Source organism: Thermobia domestica, chromosome 6, assembly GCF_964235325.1.
Source record: "Thermobia domestica chromosome 6, izTheDome1.hap1.1, whole genome shotgun sequence".
NCBI lineage: Eukaryota > Metazoa > Arthropoda > Insecta > Zygentoma > Lepismatidae > Thermobia > Thermobia domestica.
Genome location: NC_137459.1, coordinates 122442442 through 122469797, shown reverse-complemented (window position 1 = coordinate 122469797; position 27356 = coordinate 122442442). Strand labels below are relative to the sequence as shown.

General features: G+C 35.8%; 1 protein-coding gene across 7 annotated transcripts in view; it reads left to right on the top strand.

Moving 5' to 3' along the window:
• Positions 1–27356, top strand: part of LOC145688174 (uncharacterized) — a 296608-nt gene that overhangs the window by 244529 nt on the left and 24723 nt on the right. For 6 of the 7 annotated variants that reach the window (XM_081762022.1, XM_081762021.1, XM_081762023.1 and 3 more), the window contains exons 16-18: positions 3929–4151; positions 15060–15225; positions 18834–18968. In XM_081762022.1, the coding sequence (XP_081618148.1) occupies positions 3929–4151; positions 15060–15225; positions 18834–18968 (524 nt within the window). Of the gene's footprint in view, positions 1–3928; positions 4152–15059; positions 15226–18833; positions 18969–25216; positions 25431–27356 lie in introns of all 7 variants that reach the window. The other variant, XM_081762025.1, reaches the window with a different exon arrangement.

Here is a 27356-nt window from a genome sequence, read left to right as displayed (position 1 = left end):
TTTGTGTGAAAGTGCATTTACCACCATGAAAATTGTGAAGAATCGCTTCAGAAACTGCCTTGGAGATTCTTCTCTTTTACATCTCCTGCTTCTCGCAACAATAGGAATGGATGTAGATATCCCAGCCTTTGTAAAGGCTGCTAGTCACTCATTTGTCACAGATTGAATAGGTAATATTTCAAATAACTTTTTTATATTTTTCTTTTGTAGCGTAATAATAATAATAATAATAATTTAAAAAATACTATGTTATTTTTTATATTATTACTCCTCTATATATTATACTATACTCCTCTTTCATTATTATTATTATTATTATTATTATTATTATTATTATTATTATTATTATTATTATTATTATTATTATTATTATTATTTTGCTGCGGCCCTCCACTTTACTAGTAAAGACGGTTATGGCCCTCAGGCTCATTTTAATTGGACACCACTGGTCTAAAACAAGAGACATGGCTCACTCACCCCTCGAAATTAGATATTTCCTATGCTGATCGAGGTTTTGTTCTTTGGCTGGGTTTCGTGTAGTATGCTGGTAGATAGAAAATAAGGTGTTTGTTGTTACGAGGGTGTTATTATCGTATTCCAGTCCAGTGTAGTGTGGATAGGCTAGTGTAATAGTTTGTAGGTGTCTCGGTGTGTGTTGTAGTAAATTTAACGTGACTATAAATGTTATAAACCCCAAAGTGAAGCACAAAAAGATCCCAAGGATGGGTTACGTCATGAAACACAACTTTCAAAATTAATGATATTCAAAAAAAAAAATAATAATGTGAAATTAGGTTCGGGCAAATCGGGAGGAACGAATGGATATCAGTTTGTAATCACGTGAAACAAATTGAAACTCAGTACTGGGAAGCAGAAGGAATTATGGATGAAATTAGTGAGAGGTCGTTATCAGTCTCGGTTGTGTCGATAGTGATAGCAACAGTGATTCAGAAGAGGATACTGACGGTGACTTATCCGAAATAAAAGAAATGTAGGCATACAGGTAGATGAAAAATATTTGACATTTCATTTTTATTTATGGAATCCAACATCTACTATTAATAGTAATGATTTAGATATACATAGATGAAAAGGTACAACGCACGAGTTATGAATAATACCTCACATTTCTAGATTCATGGCGAATATTTATTTCAGTTGGCAACGCTGATAAGTTCACTTTTCTGCCTCCTAAATCACGGTCAGATGGGAGCCAAATCGCGAACAGCATTACGTCACTCAAGTGCAGAGTTGTTGTGCGCCGTGTCTACAAAGAGTGAAAAAGTGACCGACTAGACTGGGACTCGATCCCGGGATCTCCGGCATATCGTGCCGATGACTTAACTACTATGCCACCCAGTCCGCTTCCTAGAACAGCCACTCACTCTCGAGGTCGGTGCTCTCTCCACTCGGACCACGTGGTTTGTACCACAGCCCCCTGCTGTGATTGGACAATCCCTGTGTCCACATATTGAGCACCTATGACGGTTGTGATTTCATATAGACATTAATGAAAGGAGGAAAGATTTTTTTTTTTTTTTTTAACACCATATCCTCTTTAGATGTGAATTCAATAACGTACAAAGAGTGAAAAAGTGACCGGTTCGAGTCCCGGTTCAGTCGGTCACTTTTTCACTCTTTGTACGTTATTGAATTCACATCTAAAGAGGATATGATGTGTTAAAAAATTGGTTGTTTCCTCTTTCATTAATGTCTACATTAGAATATTATTTGCTGAGAAACATCTACTTTGTAAAGCCCACTAATGAGAACAAAATTTATTAATACTTTCGATTTCCAAGTTAGCCAGATACTTAAATGTTTTCTGGTGATGCTAATTTTTATTTTTAAACATCATGAACGAACAAAACACTATTTTATTACTTAGACATTTACAACTCCTCCAACCTTTTTTTCTAACTTCTGCCCTGTCTAAATTGGTAAAATTTAAATTGTCTTTTAAACGTACTATGGATCACTACAACACGTGTAATTTCCAAATTCGCCATCTTCCCTTGCTCGAACACACGACCCGTCATAATGTTCGTCTTTGATAGAGCTTGCACCTGCTTCTTTAAAGATCTCGAATTTCCATGCCTTCCTTAGAGTGCAAACCTTGATTAAATAACGTGTTACCTAATTTTATCCGTCACAGTAATTTCTCTAGTTCGTTTCTTATTATTATGTACTAACTGTAATTTCATTTTCCTGATTGTTTTATTTTTAGTTTGTCCTTTTTAGTTCATAACTATTATTTCACCCATAGTCAAAACCTATATTTTCTTTTCGTACGTTTTCCCAGGGTTTTTTTCTTTCATTTGAAATACTGTTCCTGATTAGATAATAAACTAATCGCTGAGCAAAGCAAACTAATTTTATTGTAAAACTAATAACTTGTGACAGTTTCGCCAACTCAGCAATTAGTTTAGTATTTAATTACATATAAAAGGCTAAGCTGCTATAATGGAGAATATTACTGTTCCCCATTTAGCTGGCAATTCGTTTGTGTTGTCACTTGATCGATTGTACGCGTGATTTTTATCTGCGATCTATTATCATGTGAGAGGGTTGTGTTTAGAATTTGAAAAAAAAAAAAAAAAAAAAACACTTATTTATTATTTTTTGGACTCATTTACTTTGGAGCTAAAATATTAAAAAGACACCTCCAGATCAAGATAACTGCACATCTAAATAAAGACCTCTTCATAATGGAAGTGAAATTAAATCTTTCAGTTTTACGTGCACGACTATACTGTGAAGGCTAAAGGAGACGGTGGTGCTGAGAAGGAATGAAATGGTGGAATTAAAAAAGTCTAAGGAAACGGGAGAATACTGAATTTTATATATATATATATATCTTTTGACTCTGCTAAAATTGATAATACATAAATCTTCCAACGTCGAAGATCTGTTCTTGTTCCAGATATAGCCCAAATGGGTTTTATGTGATGATGCTGAATTGAATTTTGAGGGTGTTTTTTGTACCCTTATGATTCCTTTGGATTGTAACGTGAATATATATATACGCCTACGAATTTTTCCAATACAGAGATCTCCCGTGTGCTAAGAGTGCTCAAAATTGGACCAACAGTTTTGCATGATATTGTTAAATTTGAATTTTGATCATTAACCGCCTGCCACCTTTGTTTCTCACACCGAAATGAATACTTATATCATTATGATTGTTGCCACACACAAAGACACACCTCTTTGTCACCCTCCCTTGCGCCAAAATAAATATAAATTTTATAAAGTTGAAAGATTAGCCTTGTGACAAAAATGCCATAAATTGATCAGAACTTTTTTTGCCTGATGCTGAGCTCGAATTTCGGGCCCCTCTATCGTTCATCCTCTGTTCACCACATCAAAATACACACACACAAAGAACTATTTTCAGATTTAATTTTGTGTCAAGAATAGTTCAAATCGATAATTTCCTATATTCTCGAATTTTTGTTACACCCTTTCTCTTAGTTCTTGTTCGTTTGTTTGTTTAAATGAAAAATTACGTAGGTTATTTCAAATATAATCTGTATATTAATTATGTTAATTCAGTAGATTCAGAATTTCACGATAGCCTTAGAATAGTCTTGCTATTTATTATGTGTTGTAGTGTACCATAATAACATGGGAAAGTGCCTAATTCGTCCAAACTGTCCACAGATCTCTTAAAAAGTTTTCGCAATGTGTTACAGCTTGGTTGTACTAACGTTATACTAATCAGAAACTCAAAAGTCCAGTGGTTTTGAATTTAAATTTTTTGGGCTAGGTGCATTTGTGCAAATTCTGGTTGTATTTAGTATCGACATATTTTGAATCAATATTGAATAAATCACTATCGATGCACATATCTTTCCGTTAATGCTAAAGATATATTTTTGGGTGCTTGCTTTATATTTAGATTTTATATCCTTTATGGTATTTGCAGAACAGCTAATGGAAGCTCAGCAACAAGCGAAACAGTGTAAAAATGAGGCTGAACAAATGAAGGATAAAGTGAAAGCTCTTCAAAATGAAATCGAAGCTACAAATCGGTCGTCAGCAGTAACACAACGGGATGACAATAAGAGTCAGGAAGAAATCGAGAGGTTACAAATGGAATGTAATTCTCTTCAATCGTGGATCAACGTTATGGAAGCCGATATGAAGAAGTAAGTAAAATGTTTCGTAATAATTTTACAATTCTTTTTTTTTTTCTGACATTCATATGTTACTAAATCTAACAATATAGTATATAATAAACTGTTATGTTTTGTAGTAACTGTGAAACTATATAAAACTGGCATAGAACTACGCTTAGGGTTGTTTATGTAGTTGCTACTAGGCCTTGATAAGATTATCTCAGGTTCAAGTTTTGTTCATTCTGGCAATGTATAGCCATATAGAAAAAATCGCGCATACTGTAACTGACGTTCTTTTCGAAAATACCTCGGTTTCTTTCTATAGGTGTTTCGAAGGATTGTTTACAACACTGAGGAAATGATTCTTCTTAGAAACAAGAAATCGAGTATACATTTGCTCGGAATTGCTCTGTTTCAGTGATACAGGCTTCCGAAAGCGTAGAGAAATGAACTTCGAAACTGAATATCTACAAAACTGTTAGCTGCAATAAGTAACGCAACATGCTATCTTTCTAGAATTGTAATTTGTTTTATCAAAAAAAAAAAAAAAAATATGTAGGATTCAGGGTCATTTAATGACAACTCAAGGGAATTCTGGATATTCCGTTAGGAAAGGTGGAGAGCGTTGATATCTCGAATAAAATCAAGATAACGATATTTATTTGCATGTTCTGCGTGGTCGCATACTACAAGTACAGTAGGGAGTGACTGCAGCTGACATAGTAAACAAAATCGTAAGTTTAACGTAGTACGTTACGCTCTGTGGACTAAAAAAGACAAGTGGTTAATAAAAATAAATTATTATAATTATGGGAAATTTAGTGCAATGAAAGTGTAGAAGAAAGAAGTACCCTAAGAACCCACTGACACGATATTATACATCAACTCACTGGAGGGGAGCAGTGGCTCAGTGGTACTGCTCACCTTTGTTCTGAGGGGCCCCTGGTTCGATCCCCGCCCATGTAAGTTTGTGGATGTGTGTGTGTGTGTGTGTGTGTGTGTGTGTGTAGTATATCTTCGTGGGTTCTCCTGTTTCTTCCCACATTCTCACTGTACCAGTTATTTTATAATCATTCATTGATCATCCGTCTCTAGCCTACTGGACATAACGTGGGACGTAAAACCAGAAATTTTATTTTCATCAAATCACTTCACCTGGAATCAAATCTGAGAGCCCTTGTGCTAGGGATGAGTGATTTACCACTGAGCTACCATGATTTTCTTGTAGCTGATAAAAGGTTGTTGAGAACAGGTGAGAGGCGATCACAGAATAAAATAAAATAAAATAAAATCAAATAAACGGACATGTAACGAAAAGCCGAAAATGGTTGTGTTAAGATTGTAAGCACCTTGGAAAACACCGTGGAAACATGATTTTTTTAATTTATTTTTTGTAAGGCGAATAGTGGAAATCCGACCGTTAGACTGATGTAATAATTCAAAAAAAACAAACGAAGTGTGCTTAGTTGTACGCTTTGAAAGTAGTTTTCAGTTTTCTTGCAATCAGATTTGTGTAATAATCAGGAATTTAAATGCCGGGAGAAAAGTTTATCTATGCCCTTAAAGTATACAAATGTAAAGTATTGTATGTAATGTTTATTGTTACCAGACGTGTGATTTTTTTTATAAGTCCTCGTATTTATGTAGAATACATGTAGTCAACAATAGAATGGATGACAATAAGGCTTGAAATGTAAGCTGGCCAAGCCAAACAAGATATAGTTAAAGTGCAATTCAAACAATGATCTTATTTATAAATGTTGAGTTGGATTTGATATATTTGGCATCAACTCAAAATGATAAATATGTTGGTTATTGTTGTGATATTTAAGATTCAGTGGTGGTCGTAATGTCAGCATATGTACCGATTTATGGTAGGATAAATATAAAGAAATTAATTTATATTTTGTTTTCTGTCAATAAGATTTGCTTTGTAGTCATCATGTATGCTTACGACTGACTACTATTTAGAGATGTTTCAGAAGTCTTCAAATTAATTATGACCAGGGTCGTGCCGGACATCCACGCAGTCCGCACATTGCGGAGAGTGGGAGGTCATAAATAATATGTGCTTTTCATATATGTCTGTTTTTATATATATTGCGTAGTTCAAACTGTGGGGGTAAGCAAACATCAATATGATTGGATTTTTTCCTTTGAGAATCTGGTTGTGTACGAGGCTTAATTTTCTTCTGTGATAGCAGAACGCCTTGAGATCTTCCGAATAATGTCAGTTCTTTCAACCTTTATTCTATGCCTTTTTCATAAAAATTAAATAATTTGAAAACAAAATGGCCTACCAAATAGATATCAAGAACAGATATCCTCCGACTCTATTTGGTGTTGAACTTAGCATTGAAGTTTAGTTTTTGAATATGATGTATTGTCAGGTATCCTATAAGAACACAAAAGTAAGTGAAATTTAGCGGTACATTTAGTGTGCAAATAAATGAAAGACAGTATATGAAATCTTCTTGGCGACTCCCGGCACCGATTCCAGCCTAATAGTACGAAACTTCGCCGCTCAAAATCCTGTAGGGCATAAACTCGCCGCCAGAAATCTCACGGACCGAGATCTCGTCTAGCCAAAATTGCGCGTGGCCAAAACCCTGCTGCCTACAATCTTGCGTAGCCAGAAGCTGCGGCCCAAAACATCGCTTACCGCTCTCGTCTTTATAATCTCTAGTGCCCGTAACTACCAAACAGTGCGAGATTTTGACATTCTAGGACAAAATCCATTTTGTTGAATGATCAATATACCGACAACTACCCGTGATTCCAAGAGTAGGATAACCACAGTTAATCCAAGTAATACTTGTTTCCAATTCTGTTGTCTAACCTAGTGTAGAGACAAGCTCAAACTTGTCAGAACACATGGTCAGTGGTTCGGCAGTGCGCGCTCGGAAATCAGTGACGTAATTTCGTTTGCCCAGTGTAGATCGCACGAGTCGTGTAATGGCAGTTGAAAGTGAGCATGTAGTGGTGGTTGTATTACGTCTCTTCTGTACTGTAGTGTTTTGTTTCATAACATTCTGTTTGTCCTGAAAGGAGGTACGTAAAATTGTGAGTATTAAACACATTAAATTTTATTGTAAAAAGAAACTGTGAGTGTTAGTACATTATTTTGCATTATTCCAGAGTTACATTTTACACAAGTCTCAGATGGGATATCAGACTTTGAAACTGAAAAGTGTTATTGCGCAAATTTGCGATCTTAAAGGACTTTTGCTTTTATGCCTTAGTGACGCATGTTAAAAAAATCAGTTGGCCACCGCCCATTATTCCTAACGATGCTTTATCTTTCACTAAGGCATCACTTAAGACTTAGTCACAACCTTGAATTGAGGTGGAAGATAACATGAAGACATCGGGAACATTTTCTGCAAAATAATTCCTCCTGGCTTGAAGGAAATCCTTAATTTCCTGACGTTATGACATCGCAGCCTAGTAAATCCCCCCAAGATGATGGTAAAAAGTTAACCATTCCATTAATGACTATAACTGGGAGCAAACAAAAATAAATAAGTAAATACATTAAAAAAAAAAACAGTAAAGTGAATGGTCTGGTTGAAGAAACAAGCCATGAGACAAGAAGGAAAGAGGAATTCTGCTTCAATTATGAATGAACTTTTAATTGCCTCTCTCAGGAGAGAAACTAGGGTGAAGAAGTCTCGTCATTTGGTCGTCCGAATCGTAAGGTCACCTAAACTTCCTCTAGGGCAAGCTGTTCCTTTAATAGTGGACGCAAATCTCTCAAACTCACTCGTACAATATTATTCGTGACCAGGCCAAAATGATGATGAATAGGCTGTATCCTCATATAATAAAGTAAAAACTTCCAAAAAGAAATGTTATCCATGAGGAAAACTTGTTATAGACGTGTCTACAGAAGTTTCTGTACAATCACCGTAAGAACATTACCAAAAGATTAGTAGATATACAGAAAGACGTTTTAGTACATGCAAATTTACTTCTGACCAGTGTACTAGAACTTGTAGTGAAGTGGGGTTGTGATGTATCTGAAGAAACCAGATACAGACAAAAATTTTCCGAAGAATGCCAAACTGACAAAAGCCTTTTTTCTTTTGCCATGGTTCCCATCCAATTGCGTACAGAAGATAGCAAAGTGTTATGGAATAACCCTGCGCCCTTATCAGGATGACTCTGCCAACCTATAAAGTTCGTCTTTGTAAATGAGGCAGTCGAAGTAGTAACTGCAGAAGTAGGAAAAATACAGGATCAAACTGCGAAATTATGTTTTTATGAAGCCTACACGAATTTTGTGCATGATACACGGTAAAGTTTGCAACGCAGTTTCAATATGTGCTTTTTACTCAGACTTGCTATTTGTGTGGGACTAGGCCGAGTGAAATAAGTGATTTGTGCTCAGTTGCAAACGAGGCCGTAAATAAGAACTTCCGTTTAACCTGTCTCGTTACGTTTCTTTGAATGCATCTTTCACATTTCTTACAGACTTGACCTACAGGCAAGTTGGCAGGCAGGAGGTCCAGAGAAAAATACTTTTTTTTTTTTTTTCAAAAACAATTTTAGAAGAGAGCTCGGTTTACTTGTTGACTTCCCAAGACAGCAAACAGGAAACACCAATGACGGCAATCCAACTCCAAAATTTACCAGAAATGAGGGTTATCTGCATAAATAACTGATGTTGATATTGCTATCATCAAACATTTTTATGTCAACTTGGAAGTATTAAGCTCTGGATTCCAGACTAATACTGGCAAATTTGAGCAATATGCGCAGATCACGAGGAATCTGAATCTGAAGAAACACTCTTGGTACCCAATGGTGTTAGTGTACATACTATATTTTATTGTATTCTCCCTATTAGCCATCTCTCGGAGAAACCAGCAGAGGCCAGAAGTAAACACTTTTTTTTTTCTAATTACCTCTGATCCAGTCATTGGAAGTTTCTGATTTCCCTCGAAAACAAAACATAGTCGTATCGAAAGAGAGGTATTCGATTTGTTGAAGAAGCCTTCTTTGCACACTTCCAACAAACATTGAACTCCGTCAGATGATTCGTCGCCAAATGACCTCAGCAGTAGCGGTTCAGAGAATGAGTGATGTGTGAATCATCTATCAACAAAGATAGTGTTAACTGTTTTGTATAGTTTTTTTTTTTTTTAATTTATTTATTTATTCCAAACTCATGTTATATCATCAGTCTTTTGTTTAAAGTATCAGTGTTCATTACTATTTGTTAGAGTTAACTTTTTCTTTCATTTTTCTTCATGTGAACAGCACTTCCCTCTTATTTAATGTATTTCTACAGAAGTTACGGTGGCCGTGAATTTGACACTACTGCTGGGGGCATTGTGACTCAGTGGTAAAGCGCTTATTTCTGATGTGTTGGGTCCCTGGTTTGATTTCCGGCCAAGTAAGTTTGTAGGGGACAGCAACGTGTCCGTCAGTTTTCTCGAAACTGTCTCATTTCCTCTCACATTCTCATTCCGCCAATTGTTTCATCATCATTCACTTGCCGTAATCATCCATCTTCCTTAGTTTAAATGGCATAATCGTGGTATGTTAAACTGAAAGATTTCGTTTGATACTACAGACATGTTTAGTAAAATAGAAGATTCAATAACATGTCTTGTTGTGTTCTATCACTAGAACTACTAGTTTTTCCCCCGAGCCTTCGGCTCATCTGCAAATCACTTGCACGCTAACGTCATATATTTGCGTCAGGTCGGAGGTAGCACAGCTAGCAACAGCTATTGGCCTGACTAAACTATTAGGATCGTGACTGACAGACTGAGACGTCTTACTTTTATAATAAGAATTTTTAGATACACCAACAGTTATTTTATTAAACTAGAAACATGAGGACTATCTGCTATATCAATTCAAATTAAAAAATAATGCCCAGATTGAAACGCACATCTAGTACTTTTATACTCTTTACCGTATACATTGAAAATTTGTCGGCATATATATTATGGTATAATATCCTGTGATTACAGATTTTCAGCACACAAAATGTCTTAATGCATTAAAAACTCATATTCTGCTAGCTCCTTTACAATCTTTGTACTATTTACTGTACTTATTTGCAATGAGTCAGTACACATCATTGTATTAAATATTGATTTTTTTGTGCATAATTCGTTTCTTAATACCTTAAGAACTCGTATTATATTAACAACTTCACAGTGTTACTGTAATTCGAAACGGAATTGCTTTTCTTAATTCACCAGGAAGTCCGGGGTGGAGCTGCGGGTAGAGAGAAAGCGAACTAAGGCAGCCAAGGAGCAGAGGATTAGTCCACCGAATGAGAATGAGCATGTTACAGTTGATTTAGCAAAAATACTGCACTATGTATTAAATGTGTTATTTGGGACTTCGTTTTCATTTCAACAACGGTACCCGATAGTGTTCTGAGCATACCTATATATTTATAATTTTTCTCTAATCATCCGTGAGTGTGGTCGTTAATTGTGTAATGATTGGCAGGTAGAGGTATATTTGCGAAAGGTTACACTGGAAAAATTTTGCGTTTCATATGTTTCCTGAGATTCAAAAGGAAAACGTTTCCATAAACCCAGATTTTTTAAAAGTTACTTCGTTAGGTTTCGTTAGTGTGATTAGTTTCCTTTACATTGCTTTCTTCGTTAGAACAGAATATTACGTATGTTACGCTTCATGGCATGAGACAAACATTTGTGCTCTTCCAGTAATAAGCAAATTAGAATTAGTTTGGTATCATTACTGTATTAACCTTTCAGTTTATTTTTTGATGATTTCTATGGTAACTTACATGTTCAAAACGCTTCAATCTGTAAACTATCAGATGGACTACCACTTATCGAACTTTATCAATTATTTTAAGTTATCTGTATTATTTTTCCCTTACTGTTTTCTTTTAGAAACATGAATGAAGAAATGTGTAAGTTCGTTGTCAGTTACATAATTTCACTGATAGACGAAACATATGAGTAGAATAGTCCAGAAATAGTCCACGATATGCTCTATTTGCTAAAAGGGACTGCGATAAGCACGAGAAATGATGAAATAATTATTGATACAATATAAACATGCTTCGATAACGTACTAGAGATACCCAGAATACCCGCAACCATAATTGTCGTTTTAAGTTTGTGTTCCAGTAACGAATTCAATGGGGAATTCGGATCATTTGTTGTGGTTCTTACTGAATCTACGAAGATCTTTCACTTCAGAAATTAGCCTTCTACTATCAAAATACTGTGTAGCTTTTTCTTTAAAACCATGAATAATTACTTCAGAAGGTCGGTGGTGACAGAAACATGAGGGCGTTTTTCAGTGCATTTACTCGCAGTGGAAAGAACCCATTTACGTTAACAAGGCACTAAATAATATTGCAATTACAACCGTTTTTCTGTATCTAAATGAGTAGTATATTATGCATTTGAAAAGATTTTCAAAACTTAGATGTTTGTTTGCACTCATTGAGATGTATCGCTAAATAAAGTAACTCTTGTTATTTATAAATAGTCTAGTAAATGCAGAACCTTGAGTTATTACCGAGTAACACTTCAATATATTATTAAATACTTGGTTTCTAATTTTTATTTATTTTTTATACTTCATTTTATTAGCAATGCCAGACACACTTGAAAAATATTCATAATAGCTTTCTATAATCTGTTTACCTCTTAAGTAGCTAACAGCTTTTCTCTAACAGACCGATGACATAAATATGGTAGTTACTGTTTTAAACGCAGAGTAAGAGATCAAAATCCAGTTCCAAAATTTGTTTAGTTAAAATGAAGTGTTTTCTGTAGCCTAAAGGATTCCTTTGCATGATAAATAAATAAATAAAAATCTAGTGCAAATATCTATTGCGAATATTTTTTTATTATTATTATTTGTAAAATATTTTGAAAAATATACATGAAATGATGGAAACACAGAATATCATTAATTGTATACATTCTACTTTAGTAAAATCGAATTAAATAACTTACGAACTAGAAATATTTATCTGAATATTCATCTGTTGTATATGCTATGTAGTTCGCTATATTTTTTCAGGAAGGAAAGCTAACGTAGAGAAGGTATAAAAGGGAAAATCAGCAAGGGAAAGGATGTACTCCTTTTATTCTACTGTTCTGTTTACTAGTTTTAGATAGTGATGTTTACTGATATTAAAGCCAGTTATTTGGTAAAGATAGTGCAGTACGAAGTTTACTTGTAATGAAAACTGAAAGGAAGAACTGACTTAACTTACATGTACAGTTCAAGGATTTTTCAGTATAGAATTGTCAGTTCTTCTCGCCACTTGTACTTGGGAAGTTATGTAAGTTCATTATTAAAATTACCTTTAAATTAACTTGAAACGTTTGATGACCATGGAAAAGAAGAACTTAACGCCGATGCAGAGGGGTGTTTGTGTTTTTGATCTCAGACAGTGAGATTTATCCAGAGGCTCCGGACTTTTTCAGCACCTTGTCATCATTCTACCAGTTCTCTAACTGTCATTCACTTGCATTAATTACAGTATTCTTTTCCTATAAGAGTATAATAGTGAGACATCAAAATCAAGGTTTGCTTTCAGCTTATATCATCTGCGCCAAATTGTATCTTGAGCATCCAGCTACTTTTAAAATATACGTGAAAATGCACAAACTTAAAAATTATTATTGAATTGAATTTATAGGCACTCTTTCTCTTTCAATATAATCTAAATTGAAAGTAACTATGTTTGTGACTCTTAATCTCTTGAACCGCCCGACAGATCTCGATCAAATTTTCAACGTAGATGCGGTTCTGGCCTGGGAGTGTTTTTAGCTATTTACTTTGACGGTAGAATTTAGGGGAGGGGGACAGAAAAAAATAAATAAAACTTAATAACTCTTGAACCACCCGACCGATCTCGATCAAACTTTCAGCATAGATAAGGTTCGGCCCTGGGATGTTTTCTTCATTTCACATTTACAGTGCAATCAAGGGGAAGGGTTAGGGATATATATATATATATATATATATATATATATATATATATATATATATATATATATATATATATATATATATGTGTGTGTGTGTGTGTGTGTGTGTGTGTGTGTGTGTGTGTCAAAAAAGTAAAAAAAATTACTGTCTTTGTGACTTCATCACGTTTAAACCACCCGACCGATCTTTAAAAAAATTTCAACATAGATGAGGTTCGGACGTGAGGTGGTTTTTATCATATCATTTTAACTGTAGAACTTAGGGGAGGGGCAGGGCAGGGGATAAATCTATAGAAATAAATAAATTTAATAACTCTTGAACCACCCGACCGATCTCGATCAAACTTTAATCATAGATAAGGTTCGGGCCAGGGATGTTTTCGTTATTTCACTTTTACGGTGCAACCTAGAAGAGGGATATATATATATATATATATATATATATAATGTGTGTGTGTGTGTGTAAAAAGAATAAAAACTAAGGTGACCGTCTTTGTGACTTCACCACGCTTAAACAACCCGACCGATGTTTAAAAAAATTTCAATATGGATGAAGTTTGGACCTGGGCTGGTTTTTACCATATCACTTTGATGGAAGACCTTATGGAAGGGGGAGGAGAGGGGACAGATATATAAAAATATATAAAACCTAATAACTCTTGAACCACCCAACCGATCCCAATCGAATTTTCAACATAGATGAGGGTCGGGCCTTGATTGTTTTTATCGTTTCACTTTGACACGCGAACGTAGAGGAGGGGGGGGGGATGAAATATATGTAAATAGTCAAAATCAAAATGACTGTCTTTGTGACTTCATCACTCTTGAAGCACCCGACCGATCTCAATCAAATTTTCAACATACACGAGTTTAGGGGCAGGAATTACTTTAGACTATTCACTTTGACGATGCAACGAAGGGGAGGGGGAGAGAAAATTTTAAAATGATGAAAAATGACCAATATTAGTGTTAAATCCATAGTTTGCGGTGTCGATGAGAGAAACAGCGACACTTCTGATGCTGTTTCAATCCAAGTTCGGGTCTGATAGTTGGGGGGGGGGTACAACGTAGGGGAGGAGGATGAACATTTAAAAAGGATCGAAAATGACTAAATTAGTGTCGAATCCATAGTTTTAGGAGTAGCTGAGATTAACAGTGACGATTCTAATGCCGTTTGCCGCAGCACTGAGGTGGGGGAGGGTGACCTATATATAATAATGACCAAAAATGACTAATATTAGTATCTAATCTATAGTTTTCAGGATCATTCAGATGAACAGTGACATTTCTGATCCAGTTTAAATACAAAATCAGCTCCGCCACTTGGGGGAGGGGGATAAAGAGATTTATATATAAAAATGATCGAAAATGGCCACTATCAGTGTCGAATTTGTAGTTTACTGGGTCCCTTAGATGGACAGTGATACTTTCGACCTCGTTTAAATTCAAATTCAAACCCGCAGTTTGGGGGAGGGGAGAAAAGAATATTTAAAAATCATAGAAAATTACCGTTATTAGTGCTGAATCCACATTTTTTGGGGTCGTTGAGATGAACGGTGACACTTCCGATGCCATGACCCGCAACATGGGTGAGGGGAAACTATATATATATATAATATGGTCAAAACTGACCGATATTAGCGTTGAATCTATAGTCCTTGCGGATGAGGAGGGGTCACATACATTAAAATGATCGAAAATTAGCAATATCAATGTGCATTTAAATTATTTATTTCAACCCAGCCAAGCGGGTGATATATGCTAGTATTAAATAAATTTAAGATTTGTCTCAAGTAGTCGCCTCATAAACCATCTGTTAATTATTAGCTTATTATCATTAAATGAACAGTAAAAATACGTTTAAATTTTCCATTCTGCTAAGGGTAATCCTTTGTTTCGGATATTGATTTTTCATTGGTATTTCATAGACAGAAATGAATAATAAAAGGTGTTTCTGAATTGGTTTGGTCTTTCTTTATGTGACTAGGCTGAAAGCCGACTACTGTGTACTTCAGGAAGACAACAAACATTTACAGGAGGCGGAAAAGGAATTGAAGTTGTTGAAAGCACAACTAGCGTCGCCAAAAACTGATGGCAGTATCGACGCACTAAAAAATATCCAAGATGAACTAGAACAAAACACAAGTCTGAGGGTAAGAATATATAATAGATGGTATATGTTGTTTCTTTAGCTTCAATTAATATTAACCTTTCGAATTAACAAGTCGAAACTCGACATTTTATTTTTTTTTTTTTTTTTTTTTTTTTTTACACATTTTGAATATGTTGTATAAAAATGAAAAATTATAGTAGTATGTGCGTAACTATAAGACATATCTGCATCACTGTTAGGAACACATCAGCATTAGGGTACCCAACAATAGACACAATCTGCTCGTTAACAATGCATTTTTTATGTAGACAGTGCATGAGTAAATAAACAATGTTTCTAGCAGAATAAAAACTGCCAATAATTATTGACAACGAACGATATACTTTTTAGCAACATAAAATTAATTCTGTTTTCGATTTTCTCGAAAACAAACCACGAAAGATTTTTCTGCTGTTCCATTCGGACATCAGCCTGGCTACAATTGATAGAGTGGTCAAGTATTTGGTGTAATTGTGGCAGTGGTGCAAGGACTCCCGGATGTTGTACAAATATCATGACAGTATTTTGGTATCTGTACCACAATATCAAAATCTGACATCGCCCATGTAAACATGTGGATATGTTTCGCCACCTTCATTAAATCGGTTCCTTTGAGGACCTCAGGCTAGACCATTAATTGTTTTGTCTTCAATATCACTCAGCATAATTGGGTACGTCGTCGTAAGTCAAATGAAATGGCTGTTGATGCTACTGCAGAGAACAGAGCAAAGAAAGTAAAGTCCTTTTTTGTTAAAATAGACACAATGATTATTATTATTATTATTATTATTATTATTATTATTATTATTGCTGCGGCGTTTGCACATGTTACAAAGCAACTAGTGGCATAAGTAATACTTTATAATTGATATCTAATTTAGTAAGTGCTGCCGTGGCTGGGTGTCCACTTGCTCATTTCGACATTATTGAATCATCCTTGCTACCTCGAATTGTTTTGTCCACAGTTGATGCTAGCCGAGCAAAAATCATGATACTTTTCTGGCACCTCCGGTCGCGGGCCCGATTACTGATATTACCATTCTGCTCAGGAGACCCGGACCTTTCAAACACCACCACCCGCGTCGAACAAATCCATGTTTAATAGGCGAATAGAAGGGACTCCAACCTAAAACTTCGAGATCCATTTCTTGATCCTCGAGGCCCCGACCCAATTTCTGACAACACCGCTGTGCTCAAGAGATCCGGCCCTTTCCAACGCCACCACCCGCGTCCTAAATCTTCATGTTTAATAGGCAAATAGAAGAGACCCGACCCTAAAACTTTGAACCCCATTCATGGCGTCTCGGGTTTCAGGCCCGATTTCAGACATCACTGCTGTACTTAAGTACGCGGACCTTCGCAACGCCTCAGCCGCGTTCAAAACTCCATGGTTAATGGGCGAATAGAACGGATCCGAGGAAGAGAAAAAAAAAAACTACTTCGAGTCCTCATTTCTGGGGCCTCGCGCTCAGGTCCGATGTTTGACATTACGGCTGTGCTCAGACGACTTGTACCTTTCCAACGCCACCCTCTCCGTCCAACAACTTCGCTTAATAGGCGAATAAAAGAGAGACGAGTACAAACTTTCGGATTCCCATTTGTGGGCCACGGGGCCCAGGCCCAATTTCTGACCACTGCTGTACTCAGGATACCCGAACCTTTATAACGTCACAACCTGAATCCAACAACTTCATGTTTAAAAGAGAAACAGAAGGGGCTCGAACCCAAAATTTCTAGACCCATTTCTGGGGATTCAAAGCCAGGGTGTGATTTCTGACATTACGGCTGTGCTCAAACGACCGGGATCTCTCCAATGCCACCACCCGTGTCCAACAGCTCCTTGTTTAAAAACGGAAAGGACGGGGCCCGAGCCCAAAACTTCAGGACCCCATTTCTGGAGCTTCAAGACCAGGACGTGATTTCTGACATTACAGCTGTGCTCAGACGACCTGGACCTTTACAACACCACCGCCCACATCTAACAGCTCCATGTTGAAGAGACCCGAACTAAAAGTTTCGGAACCCCATTTCTGGGACTTCGGTTCCCGGGTCCGAGGTTCCCATTTCTGACATCACCGATAATATGCAAAGGGGACTCAGACATTTCCAACTCACCATCGACGACCAAGAACTTCATGTTTAATAAGCGAATAGAAGAAAGCCGAGCCCAAAACTTCAAGATTCAATTTCTGGGGTCTCGGGTCCAGGGCCCGATTTCTGACATCACCGTTCTGCACATGGGACCCGGACCTTTTCAACGTCTCCGTAATTATTCAGTGCCGCACAGCAGGTAGGTTCATTTAACATTTGTTATTCCTTCTTGTAATTTATAAAAGAAAATATGATTTGTATATTATTTTATGAGTCAATGTATTCATATTTTTGTCAACACTAATTGGTCATGCCAAATTAATATGGATGCCATTAGGCGAAATATACCTTCAAAATAAATGTCTGAAATGGTCAAAACTATGTTGGAAAAATTAACAGAGATATTGTAAAAAATATTATATGGCGTCAGTCGCTTAATATCTTGATTGTGATAGAACTGTTGACAATACGCATTGATTAAAAAAAAAAAAAAAAAAAAAAACGAACCAAATTTTCTTCATCAGCCAAGGCATCATTTTATTATGAAATTAACTGGAGCTGGGTGTTTTCTTGTGGCTTTTGAAAGTGACACACGTCAGGCGAACATTTTAATTTCACGAACCCAATCGGAAAATAGTACACTGAAAGTAACATCACTTTGAAATGATTTACATAAAAGATTTTCAGAAAAGGGATCTTTTCGGACGTACAATTATGTTTGCTTACATTTCTGCATGTTATTGTAGCGAAGATCTTTCTTAGGATATGAACAAATTCAACTTGGCTTACAGGTCTTAGGCTACTTACATAGAATCATGCGTTCATAGTGCACAGTAACTTTACGGACACTCTGTATATTCATATGTGAGAGAGATGCCCTAGTCAAATTTCTTTCAAAAAATTCTTCCTATTATACATGATTATAGTTCCAATTTACTTATAATGGTAATGATAATTATATTGTTTTCTCAAGTAATTCTAGTGTGAGCGGTTCCGGATCCGACTCCCAATGGGGACACTCGGTCGAAAAGATATAGCAGCTTTTTCAGGCCAGCCATCCTGAGTGAGCTTTTCCTTTTTTTTTTTTTTTTTTTTTTTTATTCACACCAGGAAAATGCCGGGATGGTACCTAACATACAACATCCAGGGTGTTACCTTCCTTACCCGGATAGTGTGCTCGCCGAGGGACGTCATTTGTTATACATGACAGTCTTAAGGCCGTAGATGCCGCTAATAGCCAGAAATGTGTATAAATAAATGAATAAAATAATTCTGCTATTGAAATACAGCGAATCTCTTTGTTTATAAATTATCTTATTGGCACTTGATATCTTATTGATAGGGATAAAACAGAGGAGCTTACTTGTAATACAGAGAAATACGATTTTGTATGGTTCTAGTAAAAATTGTGGTAGAAGGTTGTCAAACAATTTTAGATGTTTTACTTGAACAATACAACTTGCTTTTCAAATTTAAAATCTTGTAGAACTAACTCATTTGGGTGTGTTGTGTTTACAGTTGGGCGAACTGGAGGAGGAATTAGTAACTATAAAATTGAAGTACGCAGCTTGCCATGACGAAAAGAAGGTTATTGCTCGAGAGTTCGAGTCGTTAAAGGAGGATTTCAGAACTTTGAAAGACCAGGCATACGCAGTATGTATATTTCAGTACTATATTATTAATATATATTTCCAGTTATGGTTTGAAATGTTACAACCTTATTCTTTACAATCGTAGTTTTACAATTATCTAAAGGACACGTATCATTCAAGCTTGTAATGCAGTTCAAATTATTCGAGAAAAGTGTTCGTTTGTGATGCTTAGCACGTTTCATTAATATATTTTTGAAATGTAACAGTCCAGTTAGTGTTACACATTCTTATATGAATACTGTTTACAGTATCAAAATTGTATAGATAAAGAAAGTATGTAAATTGTTAAAAAAAAAAAAAAAATGTAGAGCTGAAAAGTTCTTGAACTTCATGTTGCTGAGACCATTATAATGTAGTGATCGCCTTTCTTCGAAATATTAAATAAACTGGTTTATGTCCATATACTGCGAATCCTTGTAGATAATAACGTATTTAAAAAGAAGGAAAAAGGAAGAAGAAAGAATGAATTGTGGTTTGCTGTCTAAGATTAAAATTTTAGTATGTTTTTGTCTTGAATATTGAACCAAAAACTAGCGCAATCTATTGATTGTATTGATTAAATACATTTTGAATTTGTCTAGTAAATATTAAAATCTTAATGTGTTAAAAAAAAGTTTCGTAGGCAAATGACTATTCGAAGTATTAACTTTTGGATCGGTTTGTGGATTCGTTGTACTGAATATGCCATACCACCTTCATTCGGAAAAAATGAAATGAAATCTTTGAGTTTTACGTCCCACTGTTATGCCGGTTAGGTTAAAGGAGACGGTAATGATGAGTAATGAATGAAATGATGGAATGAAGAAAGTGAGAGGAAACGGGAGAATCCCGAGGAAACCCGCGCACACGGTGTTTATCCACCACAAAGTTCACTTGGCTTAGACTGAGATCGAACCTGGGACCCCAAACACCAGAGGTAAACGCTCTACCACTGAGCCACCGCGGCCCCCTAGCCTAATTCGGAATTAATTATTATTTATATTCATCTTACCTAAAAACCTTGACCGCTAGTTAGACCAAGTCGAACTTTACTTTCGTTTGCAATGCAATTTGAGTAGATGGATTCAAAATCGTTCCTTTTCAGTTCCACTAACATGAAAAACAATGACTGCGATTTTCTTAATCTCAGGTATCGTGTAATAAGATAATTTCTCCATTTGCAATATCTCACGTTTCTTGTGAATAGCCCTGTATGAACTATTCGTAGTACCTTAATCGGTAGAGCTCGAACATTCAGCAAGAATATTTGCTATATCATGATGTAAGTGTAAACTTACAAAACTTCCGTAAATTTATTATGAAGTAATCCCTTTCAGATTTTGATTTGTAATCGAACAACGTTTTAAAGTTTCACAACCAGACGTGGACTGCTTACGAGGTTCACCCCCAACAGATTTGAGGCTTATTTTAGAAAACTCTGAATCCAATACGTGTTCGCTAACAGTTGCAGAGGATGAAATTTGTACTCCAGATCACTTCGGGTATATTTTGTATCTTGAATATATGATTAATATCTTTGTAGGTAACCATAGGTATTCAACCTAAGGATGTTGTTGATGGACTTCAAAAGGTTGCTTAGTGACGAACACGTCATACAGTAATAAATGTCAAGTTTAAATAATACTTGAAGGTGAAAATTGAAAATTGAGTGGAGGAATTAATTTGAAGTACCTAGTTATGTACAGAAAATACTACTCCCAATAGATCTTATAAAATTCCAGTACCAAAAAGCAGTTATGCGATACAGAAACATAAAATTTTGATGAGCTTTTTTTAAATACTATAATTCTCTATATGGCTGGAACATCTGAGAAATGGGTGGAAAGAACTGATTTTTGTAACCCAATTGTGCAATGATCACAAAATTTGAACTTCCCTCAATCCTGTGGATTTAATGGATCCGGAGAATATTGATTCTTTCGTTTGTTTTAAGAATATTTTGAACGTTTGGTGGAAAGACAAATTATTGATATCGATCAAAATTCGTCGTATTCCTTCCATCGTCCGCTTGTTCTTTCGTTTCTTCACTAGTGTCAGTTCTAAAGTCTATATGAATCGTGGTGATTTAATATTCCTAATGTACCAGGTTTTCCTAAAATTGCAAAGTAATTGAAATAGGTCTCACAGGCGATTCCTGTTAACAGTTTCGAAACAGTTGCAGACAAAATCGAACTAAAAGAATATACGTTTATTTGAAGGAATATTTTTAGTCAGTGAAATAATCAGTTACAGTTCTTATTTATTTATTTACTAGCTGAATATACCCATTCTTCGCATGGGGGCTGCATTTGGAAGTCAACGCCTGTGGGAGTATCACCATTCATTTCAGCGACCGCGAAAACTATGGATTTTACACTAATATCGGTCATTTTGGGCTATTTTTAAATATCTCAGTATCCCCCCCCCCCGCTGACCGCGGCCCGCAGCCAATGGTAGCTGAATTTGCAAGCCATCGCTAATGGAAGTGTCACCATTGATCTCAACGACCGCGAAAACTATGGATTTGACACTAATATTAGTCATTTTGGATTAATTTAACATGTCTCGGTTTCCCCCCAGTGACCCCCGGCCCGCAGCCGAATAGGGTGAATTTGGAAGTTAATGCGATCGGAGTTTCACCATTGATCTCAGCGACCGCGAAAACTATGAATTCGACACTAATATCGGTCATTTTCTACTACTTTTACATGTCCCGATAAACGCCGCCTTGAGACCCCTCTGGTTCGAGTGTGCGTGGGTTTTCTCGGGGTTCTCCCGTTTCCTCCCACTTTCTTCATTCCACCACTTCATTCATTTCTCATAATCACTGTCTCTTTTAGCCTAACCGGCATAACCGTGGGACGTAAAACTCAACGATTTCATTTCATTTTCACCCTGGTTTGAATTTTGACAAAAACGTTTAACTCTGGTCTGGAGCTTGGACCAAGGTATTCGTGACTAAAATTTGGTAACTCTCGGTCAATTTGTCTGGTTTCCAAGCCGGTTCCGGTAAACGACCCCTGAGACCCCCCTGGTTCGAAATTTGAAAAAAGGACTTCGACTTGATCTGGGGCCTGAGCCAAGGTACCCCTGACCAAAATTTGGTAACTCTCGGTCCACTTGCCTGGTCCCCAGGCCGCACACAGAAAGACAAACACACAAACAAACTCTTTATTTATTTATATTAGATTAGATTTGAATATTTAATAAGCTGTGTTACATGTAAAATACGAAGGTATCGATCAACCACCGATATACATTTAGTTTACGTTATGTTTGTAGTATTAAATATTTGGTATTTTTAAATGAAAAATTTGTGAACGTGTTGGGTCAATACAGACGTTTCATTCGTAAGACTGGACTCACAGATCTCTCTGGTTCAAAGCCTGATGTTCGCTTTCATTCAAGATCTTGAGGCTATGAGAGAAACCAATCCGTAACACTGTTGTACACCTCAGTGTGCGAACGAAGCAAGTTGACCCGTCAAATGTTCTTTCTAAGTGTAACGGACAGATAATTGTCACATAATTGAAGGTCTGTTCTACTCCTAACGGAATTTGTTTAACAAAGGAATAGTTTAATTCGAGTCGTATAAACCGGTACAGTCATTAACCACAACTCTCGAACCAGATTGTCTTTCACATTTCGTCCTGATCGCTTTGCGAACTCACTGCATTGTGCAACAATATCCACGCTGTAATGATCATCTTGTAGCGAGTTGATTGGGCTGTAACATGACTACCCGAGCTCTTAGCCCTCTTTATAAAGTGCCCCTTTATGGTCAAGTTTCTAATGCGCGTGGTCCAGGGTTCAATCCTCGTCGGGCGTACAAACCGTTATGATTCAGACTCTGTTTTCAGCAGCAGTAGGGTCCGTCTTCTCTGGCCTCAGTGCTGGAAAGAGATGTTAAACTCGAAAACAATCGTTTGTCTATATAAGTCACATGATTGAATACGAACATGATATAAATGTAGTCTTTCATTTGCAGCCAATCTGAAATATACTTTAAAGGTCTTATGCTATTGTACTGTAAGTGGTTGCTGCAACTTCGGCCATATTTCAGTTGACTACTGCAGTAAATAATTTTTTAAAAATATATTCTCAATGTAATATTTTAAACGAAATTTTATGTTAGACTTCCATGTACTTGACCACTCTTTTCCCCAGATCTAAAAACCGGTGAAAATTGTACAACAATTTGAACAAGCATGTTCTCAATTCAAAATACCATGTTATGCAGTGCACGACGGCTGTAATGAGGTATCTCCATATTACACATCGTCGTCAATATGACACGATGATAGCTTTTATCCTCTAGGATATAAGTGCAGGACTTTGAAAAATGATAGATTTAAGAGAAAACAATGAGAAATCCTGTCTGTTGTGTTATGCAGTTTGTTCCAAGATACTCGTTCAAGTGATCGATTAACCACAGAAATACCAAACTATTTTAATAATTCTGGAAAATCTTTGAGTAGTGTAAGACCAGTGTACAAGTAATTTCTTACTTCCTTTCCCATTCAACAGAAAATGTGAGATCTGATCACAACATGCTCTTGTCAAGCTATCTGACACGCTAGTATTAGTAAGCATGTATTTTCAGTTATCTTCTTGCATGCAGAAAGATGATATTACTGCATGAGCTAAGTAAAATTTTATTTTTTTCTTTCTTTCCGCTTCTCCGGTAAATTCTTTGAATAATTAAGTTAGATAAGAACGTAGAAGTATTCTCTCCTCTCTATGGCCCTGTTCCCTTTTGTATATGTAGCAAAGGAGATTTTATTATTATTATTATCATTTAATGAGATACTTGGAAAAATCTGATACTCCTCCCTCTCGATGAGCCTTTCTATAACTTAGGCTGTGTGAAATCTAAAGTTTTTATAAAGCAAGGTCGGAATATATCCGGGAATCGAACCAAAGATTCCCACACCAAAGTAATATTTCACTTCTTTAAAACGTAAATTAAAAATATATTTTAAAAATAATTAGGATGAAATCAACGTGAAATGATACTGTGAGAGAGTATTCAAAGCAAAAAATAAATAAATAAAAATGAAATAATTTAATGTAATCGGCAATCCCAGTGCTTGTTCCATTGGTAGTGTGTGAAAGAGAGCGGATGACTAACAGGCAAAAAAAAAAAAAAAAAAAAAAAAAAAAAAAAAAAGTCAAGTAACAGAATTCAAAAATAGATTCGTATTTGTTTTATTCCTATTGTGGTATGCCGTCGTAACTATGAATGTGCGCATTTACTTGGATTTCACAATGTGAAGTAATACTGAGTTCTTAAATTTTCACTTTAGTTTCAGGTAAATACGTATCTTCAATATAGTAGTGAGAAGATAACGAATTGACCGTAATTTCTAATAACAAAAATACGATTTAAGTTTTCGTGTTTCAATTTTTCAGCGTTTTGTTCATTTATAATTGTTGCTTAGGTTCTTATTTCGTGTTACAGTATGTAGGAAATAAGATACCCTACGTGACATTTTATATTCACTCAATACGTATAGCAAGATTAAATTGATGGGTTGTTGAGGCTTAGCGTCCTTTTCAGCACTGAGGCTATATGAAACATGTACATACAGTTTAAGGTGGAATCAAATCCGAGACTTCGTGCACCAAAGGTCGCGCGCGAGACACTGGATTAGTTGCGAGGGCTCAATATTAAGGTAAGCAACATTGCAACCATTATAGGTCTTTCGTAATTTAACTTTACGGGGGAAAAAATAAAGATACCAAAAGAAGATTAATAGTAGAGTTAACTGTGTTCGTTAGTTGTGGCATGCTTTGCTTTGAACTCTAGCCGCTTGTTATTTTCTATATTAGTTGCAGCTAGATTAAATCAAAACAGTTTTATTTCGTAATTTTAAAAATTATGTCTGAAGGGAAATATATGAAGATTTCTTTACTGGCTTCAGAACCTTAAAGCTATTTCCTCGAAGGAAAACTTTTTGCGATCATCTTACGTAGTTTATGAGTAAAAGTATGCGTTAGAAAGACTTTAAAGTGGAACAAACTTGATGTTGATATGCTGCATATGTAGTACTTCTTATTTTTCTCTGTTAGTGTTGTTTGTGATATCTTAAGTAATTGAGTTACAGTAGTTCTTTATATTGCATATATTAGTGTTTTAGTAGTTTTTCTTTGCTTAAGTATATTCTTTTCTTGTCTTGCTTGAAGTATTGCTAGTGTGCTCTTTAGTTGACTGTGTACTATTATTCTTTATTTAATGTTGCACTTGTTATCTACCTATCACTTTTTCAGGTGCCTCTTCGCTTTATTGTTCCACTTGTTTTTGCCTTCATAGCAGTTCTGGTTTATTACAACATATAAACGTGAAATGTTACGATCTCAGCAAAGTCAGTGAATTTTGTGACGTCATCTTTATATTGGCAGCTCACATCAACTAGTGAGACTGAATAATTCTGTTTTTCAACCGATAGTTTGAAGTTTCTACAGTATTCATGCAAAAGACATTGTAAGTTGTGTAACAAAAGTTGTTAACATACGAATAACAAATTTAACTACTAAAACAGAAAAAAGATAAACCTATATTAATTTCGTAATTATTAGTCTTTACTGACGAGTACTGATTTGTAGTGATGTTGAATAACTTCCTTACCCTTTGAAATTAAAAATCCGAAGTTGTGTGTTTTTCACTTAATAAATTAGGTACAATTTGATTAACAATGTACTTTTCAGGTGATAATACCAGGTTGAATTCTTTGTTATATAATAACGTATGATGTGATAACAAAAATTTTATTCGTACAATCGGTGTTGTTTTCTTGAAAGTTCAGTTACATTTTTCATCTGATAAACCGTAATAAAATTAGCGCTCTCATCTAGCCATATTGACCTTTTTTATTTATTTATTTATTTATTTATTTAATGAAAGTGTATATAGATTAGATTAACTCTGAATTGAAACTAACTGCTTCATTGAGTTCGGAACACTTTTGATTCAAAAAAAGGTGTAAATTGTACCATAAATTTAGCAAGCACTTGACTTTTTAGTTGAACTTACTACAGTATTCTGGGTGATGTGCGCATATGAACAAGAAGGACGAACTATGCACTCTGCCTGCGTCAAGGTCATCCTCTGCTAGTATGGCGACCTGCGACGATACAAATAAAGAAACAGTCATAACTTCGTAATGGTCTACGCTAGAGCAAAAAAAATAGTAGTGTCTTCAGTTTCTAGGAAAATTTTCTATTAAAATGACATCATACTATGGTTTCCATTTAAGATAATTGCGTGAAATTCAAGATGACGGGCGTCACTGTGATGTTTCTTCAAACATTTTCCCCAATCTTTCCCCACCTATTTCTTACTTTGGTTATATTTTAGAGCATTTACCACTTATTAGGGTGTTTCCACACGTTTGGACCATCCTGTAGATGTAAGTCATACGTAAACGACTTTTTTTTATCTGAAGTTGGAGATAGCTCTTTCCAAAATTATTTTTTCCATTAGCTGAATTCACTTTTTTTAGGCAAACTTCTTTAGTGTAATTAATCTTTACTATTAAAAGGGAAACGTCTCAGTCTGTGAGTAACACTAATTTCTATAAAAGTGTAATGCTAAAAATACAGAAGATACTCTAATTTTGGCATAAATAATGAAGTAACCTACCCTCACAGTATACGCCTTTAATCAAATTCATATGAATAAAAATCCCAACTTTAAGTAGGTATTACGTATCTTACAAAAGTCATTTCAAACTGGTCAAACGTTTTCTCGCCCCAAAAACTATAAATTCGTAACAAATCTAAGTCATTTTTGACATTTTAGTTTTCACCTACACCCCTCTGCCGATGGAGATGAACTTGGAGTTAAACATTACAAGCGTCACTGTTCATTTCAGCGACCTCCAAAACTATTAATTGCACACTGTCAGTCGTTTTTCATTATTTTTACATGTCACTTCTTCCAACTCCCATCCGGTAGGATCTCTCATTCCCACAGTATTTTTTCCAGGTTGAACGCTATTTGTCTGCCATGTTTGATTAAAATTCCTCCAGCTATTCGGGGTTATGCTAAAGTATACAGGTAGTGGACATTAAAACTGGAAGACGTGCACAAATAGCATAGGATGTTCGCGGGGCTCACTAGAGCCATCTGGTAGTTTATATCGTACTCTTGGGCAATGAGTCACGTATGTGGGTCCTTGGTAGTCACTCCAGTAGAAGAGGTTCATCATTGAACGTCAAATCCTGTGTGTAAAGCGGGAACATAACCGACTTCAAAATAGTCACTATCTTAGAAATGGCCATCTGAAATCAACTTGGTCTCCAAGATGCTGCATCTTCAGTCACATTATAGAGGCAGGTAGAGCAAATGCATTTGTGTACAAAACTGCAACTCTTAGTGACGTCTCACGAGCTGCAATACCCAGGGTGG